The sequence below is a fragment of the Trachurus japonicus genome, chromosome 19, assembly GCF_045865225.1.
Source record: "Trachurus japonicus isolate A0001 chromosome 19, Traja_1.0".
NCBI lineage: Eukaryota > Metazoa > Chordata > Actinopteri > Carangiformes > Carangidae > Trachurus > Trachurus japonicus.
In genome coordinates, this window is record NC_140925.1 from 21440487 (window position 1) to 21452606 (window position 12120).

The 12120-nt window shown below is 42.2% G+C and overlaps 1 protein-coding gene across 1 annotated transcript; it reads right to left on the reverse strand.

The window, feature by feature from the left end:
- Positions 1-573: 573 nt before the first annotated feature.
- mki67 (marker of proliferation Ki-67) lies at positions 574-11722 on the reverse strand. The gene is made up of 17 exons (XM_085762290.1): positions 11561-11722; positions 10983-11085; positions 10473-10554; positions 10209-10324; positions 9757-9826; positions 9605-9671; positions 8787-9431; positions 8460-8695; positions 7749-8376; positions 7469-7584; positions 7023-7200; positions 6798-6935; positions 4498-5549; positions 4122-4167; positions 3918-3998; positions 2925-3629; positions 574-2590 (listed from the first exon to the last, which is right to left on the reverse strand). The coding sequence occupies exons 2-17, from the start codon at positions 11069-11071 to the stop codon at positions 843-845; spliced, it is 5997 nt and encodes a 1998-aa protein (XP_085618416.1). The 5' UTR covers positions 11072-11085; positions 11561-11722; the 3' UTR covers positions 574-842.
- Between the last annotated feature and the right edge of the window lie 398 nt (positions 11723-12120).

A 12120-nucleotide genomic window follows, 5' to 3' on the forward strand; every position in this document is an offset into this window, starting at 1 on the left:
GTCCGGGTTGTTCTCCGGTTTTATCAAAGTTCCTGTTCATCTAGTTTGGTTTGATGGATTAAAATCTGATTAAAATGCCTCATGGTGAGCAGCACACGGTGATGCCCGTTTGTAATTCTTAATTACTAAGATAAAAACTCAAATATAACGTTAGATGTTTTTTAATCATAACGTTGATAATTATTTATATGCGTGATACTCATATTCCCCACAAGGGGGGCAAAGCCCAGTGGTACTTCTTATTGAAACCCATACTATTTGCCAGTTCACGCTTTCATGCCTCAGCCTTCCAGACAGCCACCTAGAAAATATATCAAGAATCAAAGTATCAAAAATGTCCTTTACCTATCTGCCCCACTTATCAGACCACTAAGAAGCACATGAGAGCAACAAGTCATTTCTCATGTTGATACTCTGCACTGTTGATGGCACAGTCATCAAAGAGGTTCTGTACCTGTTTTCTTGTAATATTTCATGAATTTCCCCATTATTAACCACATGCAAACACACTGAATCTCTCACTGTACAATAATAATAATAATAATAATAATAATAATAATAAAGACATTTTCTCCATTGTAGAAAATTTAATAACCTTTTTTTTCTCCTCACCATAAAAATACTTGAGGAAGAAAAACATAAAATCAGCAATGAATAACATACAACTTGTCACAAAACAGACGGTTGAAACAAGATTCCCTGCAACCAGTGAAAAAACAAGCAGTGCTTCATTTTTAGTCTATAAAATTACTTTCAAAAACACCATACGATCTAAAACATGACGGGTACAAAAAGTTTAAAAGAAAAATATAAACTGTGGTTAAGAGTATATACAAGTTTTCTTATTTCTTTGCCGGTCTTCCTCTTCGGGTTTTTGGCTGTGTTTCAGCTTCAGCACTTTTCTTCAGGTCCACTTTGCTTGAGGACTCCACATCATCAGTGACCTTTGCCCCTCGTCTGGCTCTTTTGATGGGCTGAGTTTCAACAACTTCATCTGAGAGATCCTTCTCTTCAGGTTTGCTCGCTCTCTTGGACACCTTTTTGTTTTCAGTTTCAACTTGGTCTCCAAATTTGGACTTCCTGCCTCGAACAGCTTTTACAGGTGTTACTTTGACAACTTGAACTTCTTCCAGCTCTGCTTTCCACTTGACGGATCGTTTTGACACTTTTGTGTCTTCCACACTGGCATTGCTTGAATCTTCAGAGGGATTTGCCTGGTCACAACTCACTGCGGACTCATCTTTTGTCGGCTTTGGTGCTGCTGCCCGCCTCCCCCTCTTAGGTGGCTCTGCTGCGGTTGACACAGACTCTGAAACCAGGACTGTGGGTTCTGGATTAGTCTCCTCAACGGGAAGAGCGGCACCTCGGCGTGCTCGCTTTGCTGGAATGACATTTGAAACTTGCTGTTTGACTGTTTTCACACCCCTTCCCCTGGTAGGTTTAATGACTGGAGCTTCTGGTTCAGCAGTTTTCTTCTCTTCAGCCTCCAGCTCCTGGTCAGGTTTGGCCTCTGTTGCTTCAGCAGTAACCTCAACCTCTTCAGCAACTTGTTTTCCTCGCCTACCACGTTTGGGTTTCTCTGTGGCGCTGACAGCAGGGACCTCTTTGACCTCAGTGGGCTCAACAGGGGTTTCACTCTCTGTGTCTTGTTTTGCTTTTCGCCCTCCTCTCCTGGGTTTTGCAGCCACACTAACCTGTTCATCCATCTTCAGTGGTTCATCAGCAGGTAAGGCTTCAGCCACTTCAGTGACAACCGTTTCAGTGGTTTCCTCTCTTGGTTCTTCTACATCTTGTTCAGCCTTCTTGGTTCTCCTTGATTTTTTAAGTGGCTCGTCAGATTTAGAAGTCTCAGCTGAAGTAGTGACATTTTCTTGCTTTTCTTCTTGTTTAGCATTTCTTCCCCTTCTAGCCCTGACTGGTGGCTGCTTGGTTTCCTCAGTGACAGTAGCATCTTCTGTAGCTTCATTTTGTTCAACAGTATCCATTTTGGTCTTTCTCCCTCTTCTGGGTTTTCCAACAGGAATGGACTCTTGAGGTTGAGGATCTGCCACAGGCTGCTCCTCACTCACAACTTCACTATTCTCTGTCTCCGGTTGAGGTGCCTCAACAGCTGGTTTTTTAGTTTTTCTTCCTCGAGTGGGCTTCACAACAGATTCCTCTACAGTTACAGAATCATTTTCTTCTTGTCTGGTATTTTTCAGTGAAGACTCATTGCTCACAAGCTCAGTCACTGGTTGCTCTTCCACAAGTTGCTCAGGCAGGACTTCAGGTTTATCATCAGAGGTGTTTTCTTGAGACTTTGCATTTCTGGTTCTAGTTGTTTGCCTGACAGCAGGTGGTGCAGTGGCTTCAGTTTTCTTCCCTCTTCTCCCTCTGGCTGGAGCAGAGACGATGGGATCTTCAGAAGTGTCTGTTGTCTCCTGTTTATCTTCAGCTGCTTTAGGTTCCACCATTTTTGCCCTTCGGCCTCGAGCAGATTTCTTCTGAACGACAGCTACAGCCGTATCTGTGACTTCTGTGTCCAAGGCAGGTAAACTCTCCGTTTCATTGGTCACCACTTCCAGCTCATTGCTGAGGATTTCAGTTGCATCTAAAGTTAAAAGAAAAAGGAAAAAAATGGAGAAATGTTATTTACAGTGTTTGATCAGTAATTTGACAGTTGAATGCTCAAATATAGCTCCTGAGTCAGACATATTTTTCAGTGACAATCCCTGGCAAGGCCCATATATGGCTAAAACTAAAGACAGAGTAGCAACTGAAGCCAACGTGTGCCTCCTTTACTAAAGCAAGACAAGGTGTTTAAGCTGGCTTTAGACAACCATCACCTTACACCAGGAATTTAACATTTGTCAATTTCCTTCACATGTATTGTATGGTCTCAGAAATAGTGAATGCAAAAAAATAAAAGTGAAATAAAGCTATACCTTTGGCCACATCAGCTTGAGGAACAGTGTCACATGGCACTTCTGGCACTGACTTGGACGGTTCAGATTCTTGTTTTGTTTTTCTCCCTCTCTTGGGCTTGGAGACAGCCTTCTCTGGAGCTTCTGTGATTTCATTTGATTCTTGGCTGACATCAACTGGAGAGATCTGTTCACTCACAACTTCTGGCACCACTTCCGTTTCAGTAACAATCTCTTGCACAGGCTCAACTTGATCTTCAACAGCTTTTTTGGCATTTCTTCCTCTTTTAGACTTAAGGGCAACTTTAGATGACTCAGAAGCACTTTCTTCCACTGTGATGTCAACATCATTACATTTATTTCTTGTTTGTCTAGCAGTGGATGGAGCTGTAACTTCAGTTTTCTTCCCTCTTCTTCCCCTGACTGGAGCTGGTGCAACAGGATCTTCAGGATGCTCTGTTCCCTTTTGTTTTTCCTTAGCTGCCACTGTTCTTGCTTTCCGGCCTCTAACTGATTTCTTCTCATGGTCTGGAGCCTCTGCACTTTCAATTGTGTTCAATTGGGTGACTTCGTCAGTAGCAGTTTCCACTTCTGGTTGTTCCATAGGCAAACTCTCATCTACAGTTGGCCGAGATATTTCCATGGCATCTGATGATTCATTGTCATCGTGCCCACGTGGCACCTCCTCCATGTGGCTATGAATGACAACCTCATTGGCATCCTCTTCTATAGTAAGACACAAAAAAAGGGAAAAGCCTCTAAATCCTTGCATGGTACATTTTGTGATCATGTGTAACAATCATTGTATGATTGTACATTTCATTCTAGTGCACATCAGACTCGTTCCAAAACACTATTAAGCACAAAAAAAAAAAATCTTTGATTTGATCTGTTTATCAATATGCAAAATTCCATAACTTTTAGTCTGAGAAAGAAATTCTCATAAATCCATGTTTGCTGAGTTTGTTAAACAATCTAACAAGTAACACATTTTTGAAATATTAGTAAATTTACCTTTTGCCACATCAACTTCAGGAGCATCAATCACATTGGACGGTGTATCATCTTGAGGCTCTCCTTGGGCAAGGTCTAGTTCTACAAAGGGAACAGATGACAAGAAATTAGGAAAACCAACAGTCAATTTTTGTAGTTTATAAATTTACATGTATAATTCATAGCTAAATCTAACATTTTTCTTATAAAATTTACCAAACTAACCTTTTTCCATGTCTGCACCACAATCTGGATGTGTCTGGTCATCAACCTGTGAAAAAAAAAAAGGCAAAATATTTTAGATATTTGACTTCACAGTGACTAACTGTATTTACAGATTATTGTTTCAGAGATTCATTTTGCGGAGTCCAAAATAAAGTTCCCTCAGCTTTTTGTACTCATGTGAAAGCCACTGACTAAAATCTTTGGCTCACATTCAATAAAATGTATTCCTATGATGAGAAAGATTTACTTATCCCAATAAAAGTTGACATTTAGCAGAATCCCTAATATTTCTATTGTTGAATACAGTATCTGCAAACTGTGTTTTTTCATGCTTTCAAATATTTAATTCAGGAAAACCAAGTGTCTGCATCATTACCTCATCCATTTTCATTGGTCCTGAAGAATCAGTCAGCAGCTCCTCCATGAGTTCCCCGAGAACATGCGCTGGGGCTTCAGACTCTTCAGACTCTTCGACATGCGCTGGGGCTTCAGACTCTTCGACATGCGCTGGGGCTTCAGACTCTTCAACATGCGCTGGGGCTTCAGACTCTTCGACATGCGCTGGGGCTTCAGACTCTTCGACATGCGCTGGGGCTTCAGACTCTTCAACACGCGCTGGGGCTTCAGACTCTTCAGACTCTTCAACATGTGCTGGGGCTTCAGACTCTTCAACATGTGCTGGGGCTTCAGACTCTTCAGACTCTTCAACATGTGCTGGGGCTTCAGACTCTTCAACATGTGCTGGGGCTTCAGACTCTTCGACATGCGCTGGGGCTTCAGACTCTTCGACATGCGCTGGGGCTTCAGACACTTCAACATGTGCTGCTGGGGCTTCAGACTCTTCAACATGCGCTGGTGTCTTCTGAAGTTCTGCGACACCATCCAGATGCACATCACCAGCCCCTGGAGCTGTGGGAGTCTCCAGATATTTTTCCTGAAGGTCTTTGGCCTCTTGTTTTGGGGTTTCAAAGATTTTCTTGACTCCAGTGAGGCACTCTTGTTGTACAGGCTTCTGTTTGGGAGTAGTCAGAAGCTTTCCTCTGATGTCCTCTACCGGTTCAGCCTTTTGTCTTGGGGTCTTCATGATTCTCTTAACTCCAGTGAGGCACACCTGTTGTTCAACCTTTTGCTTGGGAGTTTTCAAAATCTTTCCTCTCAGATCCTCAACTGGTTCAGCCTTCTGTCTTGGTGTCTTCATGATCCTCTTCACGCCAGTGAGACACTCTGGCAGTTCTGGCTTCTGTTTGGGAGTTGCCTTCACATCTGTGCACTGTGGTTCAATAGATTCAGAGTGAATCTCAAAGGCAGGGATCTCATCAACAAAGCTGGATTCTTGATCTTCATTTAGGAGGCGTTGTACAGCTTCACTGTTGTATCTTCCATCTTTCACTGCAGATGCCACTGTCAGTGGCGACACCATCATTTCACCTGTAAAAACCACCACATTTCATTTGTCTATGCCATGTTAAAAAAGAAACAGGTCTAATTTAAGTCATTAGTCTTACAGAGTATAGAGAACAACATGAAAAACATACAAGTTCATCACCTACATGACTGTGGTTTGTTAAATATATACCGTATTTTCCGGACTATATGTCGCACCGAGTATTAGTCGCATCTGTCAAAAAATACATCATGAAAAGGAAAAAAACATATTTAAGTCGCATTTATTTTTCAAACATTTAATTAATAGCCGGGTCTCATATAGCTACTTACTACAGGCCGGGTCAAAAAAGAAAGAAAAAAACTCAGTCGCCTGGAGCAAACTGATGTGGATATGATCAGAAACTCTTTGTGGACTGACGGGAGTGAAGCCGACCTCTCCTCTGCTTCAGAGAGGACAGCCTTGCACTGTCGGACCTGGGTCTCTGCTCTGTGTCCAGAGCTTTGTCAGGACCGGAGCAGAGACCGAAGACGGGCCGCAGAACACGCTGTGAAAATACTCTGAATTGACTGGGAGTGAAGTGCTACGGCGCAACGGAGACAGGTCCGACAGCACAGCGAGGAGAACAGCACGTGAGGAAGATGAAGATGAGCTACTGAATGAGGAGGGATTTAGAAATAAAAGCCTCGCTTCCCTCTTGTGGTCATAACGTAGGTTATATTTTTTATATATATAAGTCACTTCTGAATATAGGTCGCATGGCCAGCCAAACTTGGAAAAAAACCACGACTTATAGTCCGGAAAATACGGTATATAAAAAAACAAATACCACTTGCATAACTTAACACCGTTATCCAGCAAAAAGGACACACAACTGACTATATTTTGACCCTGGTAGTTTTTGTTTTTTATGAAATAATTCAATTTCTGTGTGCAAAATAAATTAATGGAACAAAGGGAATGGTGTGCTCGACTCTTGTGTAAAGATGAACTGGGTGCAAAAATCGAAACAAGAAAAAACTTAAATGGCAGCACTCACAAAATAATCTTGAAACATTTATTAAACGCACAGCAGTGCCTGACGGACGCGTTTCAGCCCTTGGCTTTCTTCAGCGTGAGGACTGACGCTGAAGAAAGTGCACTCAGATTATTTCGTGAGTGCTGCCATTTCAGTTTTTTCTTGCAAAATAAATTAATGCAAGCATCCAAAATACAACTATGATGTCTGAAAACAGTGTGAGGGTCATTTTACTTTACATATGACTCAGCAACAGTATCTTTGCACACTTTACCTGGCTCCTCTGGTGTGTTTAAGACTGATGGTTCTACCACAGATGTGGCCTGAACTCCAATTGGTGTCTCAGTGGCTGAACTGATGACAGATTTCCTCCTCCTTTCATTTGCAGGGGTTTTAAATATCTCAGAAATGCCTGAAACGAGAAGTTATAACATTAGCAAGCACAGGAATGAACAAAGACCATAGATTTTAATTTGTTAGGTCAAACAGGGGTTAATACCAGTCAAGTCCTCATCCATTTTCAGGTTCCTCTTGACAAGAGCAGTATTGGTGACCACTCTTGGTGCTGCACCAGTTGGAAGTACAACCTTTTGGTTGTGAGCTCTGCCCACAACAATGGTAACGGGTGAATCTGCATGTCCAGTACTGACATAGCCCTTGAGTTTTCTTGCAGGGGTCTAAGAGATGGAGAAAGATATGGCCATTTCAGTTCTCAGGGCAAACCATTCAAACATCACAACAAAGATATAAACCTATCACTGACATATATATGAGCTAACATATATTTAACTTAGCTGAAAATGTTCTGTCAGTGAATTTTTTAAAATACTGTAAAAGGTCACACGACAGACAGAATATAGTAAGCAGTCCTTTATAACATGTCCAACCAGCTCTGGTAATCATGAAACATGATTGTGTAAAAATAATTTCTGTGTGTGAATTTACCTGTGGTTTAGGCACAGCCTTCTTTGTAGTCTTTTTGGTGACCAATCTTTGAGCTGGAACCACCACTTGAGCCTTAGCTTGACCAAATTTCACCATATTGGCCCAGGTATCTCTGACTGTAAGGAGAAAGAATTAAAAAAAACACAACATTAACAGTTTTATAGAACACAGAATCCATGGCACACGAGACATTGTTTGAACTTGACTCAGATATAATAAAATAATAATAATAGAGACAACATTCTTGGGGTAAAAGCTACATTACAAATTTCAAACATACCTTTGATAGAGACTCGTGAAATACCACTTCTGCGCAGTGCTTTCACAGCACTCTTGGACACACATGGAGTCTTCCGTGAGGTGCTCTTCATGCTTTTCCGTCTCAGAGGTATTTTAGGAGTAACAGCGGCTGAAGGTGTCTTGTCAGGAACAGTATTCTCTTGAACCGGAGATGGGGTACTAACGCGTGACACAGAGAAGCGCCCTGTGGATGTACGGACCCCTGAATTACAGGGGGTTTGGGCTGGTGTTACACAAACAGTTGAAGGTTTAGAGGGAGACTTTCTCCTTGCTGGAGATGGGGTCTTGGATTTCTCTCCAGGAGTTGCTGCCTTTGGAGACGGGGTCCTGGGCTTTGCTCCTGGAGATGCAGCCTTGGGAGAGGGGGACTTGGATTTTGGCGATTTCTTTCCAGGAGATGCAGCCTTAGGAGAGGGGGACTTGGATTTTGGCGATTTCTTTCCAGGAGATGCAGCCTTGGGAGAGGGGGACTTGGATTTTGGCGATTTCTTTCCAGGAGATGCAGCCTTGGGAGAGGGGGACTTGGATTTTGGAGATTTCTTTCCAGGAGATGGGGTCTTCTTTTTTGCAGGACTTCTTTGCACACCTTGGCCATCTTCTTCAAATCCCTAAACAGGATACATTTTCAATTAAATTATGAGGGTGAGAGAAATTGTTGTCTTAATACTTGAATCATCTCTGCAAACCTTACCGTAAGAAGACCAATGACTGATGCTCTTCTTAGGAGTGAGTACTTGGGTTTCGACAGACACAAGCTCCTGCGTGGAGCAGCCCCCTTGCGTAATGGAGAGTCAGGAGGCAGTCGTTTGTCAAACAACTCTGGACTCAGGTATCCTCCAAAGGAAACACGTTTCCTCTTCATGTGTGATGTGGGCAAGTCGACTGCAAGTTCTCCACTTTTGCGTTTTTTGGACACTTTTAGTTCCACTAGAACAAAAAAAAAAACATTACTGATCAATCTACATCTATCTGATACCCTTCAACACCCTTTGTTAAAAATTATTAATAGTGTTTATACCTTTTTCAACTTTGCCCAGGCTCCTTGGTGATGTTCTTGTTTTAGGAGAGGTTATTGCTTGCTCTTCTTGTTCCTTTGTCACTGAGGCTTTGGCTGGTGTGGCCTCCTTGCTACGTCTTCTTGTTGGTGACTTTGACGTTTGAGCACAGACTTGCTCAATAACCTGACATGGAGAAAACCTCTGGGGGCTGGTACGGTTTCTCTTCTGAGGCGTTACTTCAGATGTGGCTGGCTGCTGAGCCTCTTCAGCTGCAGGTCCTGCAATCTCAGAAGGAACCTGGGAGGACTTCCTCTGCTTCTTAATAGACTTTGGTGTTCCATTGATCACAGTTGAAGTTTCTCCCTTGGTCTCATCAGCTCCAGCGATGTTCTCAGTCGCAGCCTTGCTTTTGTCTTCTATGGGAATGGCAGGTTTCCCATCATTTTTTTTGACTGAACCAGGTTTTGGAGTGCAAAACCTTGAGGTAGGTGTTTGAAGCAGACTGGCAGAAGACTTCCGAGGTGTCTTGACATCCAGAGACTTTTTGATCATTTGATAAAGATCATTGAACGGGGACATGGTCTTGTTTTGCTGGATACTATCCTCCTTGCATTCCAACTCCATTGTCTTGTCCAGGGATCGCTGGATGTTGTCATTGGCTCCATCTTTCAAAAACCAAAAACACTTTAAGCACCAAATCCTATGCAATCTTAAACTTAACTGATACAATTTCTATATTTAATTACGTCTGCAGGTTCAATGGCAAATCCATACATGTTATGTTAAAATACAAAACTCTCCAACTACTAATTCAGAATAATTTATGACACAATCTCACCTTCAGAGGTTCTCTTTTCCCCTGTTTCAACTGTGACAGCTTCCAGTACTTGCTGAGCTTGAAGAACCTGGACATTACAACACTTTAATTAACACATTTATACAATTCATCAACAGAGGTTCCAAATTCAAGGTGAATAATAAGTTAATTACTTTGAGGGTTTCACTTTTGCCTCCAGAAGAAGACCTCTTCTTCGGTGTGGGTGCTGGAGGATACTCAAACCTGAAATGACAGTGCAATAGAATGCATGATAAGCTTGCATATGACATGGACATGATTAATGCCAGGGGAAATAGGCCTGTGCATCTTCCATTTCAACTTGTATATCTGTTAAAAAAAAAAAAAAAAAAAAAGGACACACACACACGCCATCTGTTCCAAGTTGAATGCCCCATTTGATGTACACTTGAGGAGGCATGTGGTATGTGAGGAGAATTACAGACGTTACTGTAGAACTTGTATTTGCTTGTTCATCTCGTGAGGAAGATTGTCTCGTGACTGCTCTAGAGGCAGCTGTCTAATGGTCCAATACTATATAATAATTTAAGCATTTAAGAGCACCCCCCACACAAAAAACCCAACAACAAAAACTCAAGAGACAAACCTGAAAGAACGGTCAATAATTGTTATCACATCTCCATGCTTTAGACGCTCAGACTGCTGCAGAGCCTCTCCGTTGACACGGGTTGGATTCACCGAGCTCAAGTTTGTCAAAATGACCTGTGAGGGACAAAATAATTACAATAAACATGGTCTGAAAAGCTGCTAAAAGTTGAATGTCAGCTAGTATCTACAGCGACAGTTAACCCCTTTAGGTTGAAACACTGAAATAAGATAATGTTGTCATGTTGAACAACTGTTGCATTACCTCTTTATTTTCATTCAAGTCAATTCTGCAATGCTCCTTGGACACTTGAGGAAGCTGAATGCGAATATCACAGTCAGGCTTCCTGTAATAAGAAAAAACAAAACAAAAGAACATTTAGCAACATGTTTGGGAAGTGTCCCCACTGGTCCATATGAGTGATGTCTGTAAAACTTAACAAGGGCTGAAAGTAAGGTCAATTTCTGAACCTGAGATTTAAATTCACCATGTAGTCTTTGAACTTAAAGACTAGCAGGAGGGGGCGTGTGTGTTAGATTCTGACGTGGGACCTGATGGCCCGCCCCCAAACCAAAAGGGTTTTTACTGCACCTCATTCAACTCCTGCCTGAGGCCACACATGGTGAAAATGTTGACTTCTACATTAAGCGCACGCGGTATTGTCTGTTGTACTGATTATAAATGTGTTGCGTTAAAACTGGTGCAATTTCGTAAAATACTATGAAAACGAAACGAGTATAATTTCTACACAAATCGCATTTTTGACAAACTCACCTTCCAAACAAGCATGTTGCAGTAAGAGGAAACTCAGTCCCATCTCCTCCACTCCTCTTAATCACGACTACCTTACCATGCAGGGGCATTTTCGTAACGTTACCTAGAAATGCCACAAAAAAAGAAAGAACTGTGTCAAAACTAGCTAAAACTCACGGGCAACACAGTTATGTATGACAGTGTTGTGGTCAGAAACAAGCTGTCGAGCAACATGCTACAAAGTGATGTCAAAGATGTGCATGCAACAACGTTTCATTATAAAGTTAGCGAGTTGATAAGCTTGTGCTAGGATATTTTTGAGGAACACAACACTCAAACCAGGGGGTCGTTGTTAGTATGAGCTGCTAACGTTATCCAAATAACTACTCGATTCTGCGACACCCCACGTGCAAGTTTCCTCGATAGCAATGCCATTATCATTTCACAAAGAAATGTCAACATGAGAGTTAAGCAGAATTAGGTGGTATTGGCAACGGCACATTGTAGCAAAAACACATTTCGTCGGTGAAACGCGGCGTTCAGCGACGAGACTGCACGACTAATTTAAAAAACACACACTGCGATCTTAATGGCGTTACCTGTAAGTCCGTTTAAAGAGACGTCAACTTCTGGCAATCCATAAACACCGACCGGGATGTGGCGAAGGCGAAGTTTTACTATAAAATCATATCAGACTAAAAGTACACTTGGTTTCTTACCGTACCCTACGCGGCACATCGATGAATGGCTAACGTAAGCTAACGTAAGCTACCCCAAACAGCGGCGCCTCGCCGTCTCTCGTCGCTTCAAGCAACGGACTATCATATCACTCCGCCAAACTACACACACAATAACAACCCGAAATAGTCATGTTCACATGTGTTTCGAGAATACAATATGTGTACAACTTTGTGCTGACATGAATATAAAGATCTGTTTGATTGTCTGGATCAAATGTAACGTGAATTCATACAAAAGGAACTATTTTGTTTACGAATGTGGCGGAACAATATCGCTTCATCAGTGGGACGGTGATTTGAAAATGTTTGAAATTCCGCGCGAAGTGTTGTGATTGGTTGAAACGTCAAACGCTTCGTCGAGAGGGCGGGGCGTAGTAGCTGTAGCCGCCGGCACCGGCACAGACACGGAAGTGTGTAGT

Excerpts from the sequence above, each read along its gene's own strand:
- mki67 (XM_085762290.1), bottom strand. The coding sequence starts at position 11,071 with ATGCCCCTGCATGGTAAGGTAGTCGTGATTAAGAGGAGTGGAGGAGAT. Across the intron at positions 3,999-4,121 it reads TGGTGCAGACATGGAAAAAG|AACTAGACCTTGCCCAAGGA; the intron begins GTTAGTTTGGTA and ends TTCCCTTTGTAG. Across the intron at positions 3,630-3,917 it reads TGAAGTTGATGTGGCAAAAG|AAGAGGATGCCAATGAGGTT; the intron begins GTAAATTTACTA and ends GTCTTACTATAG.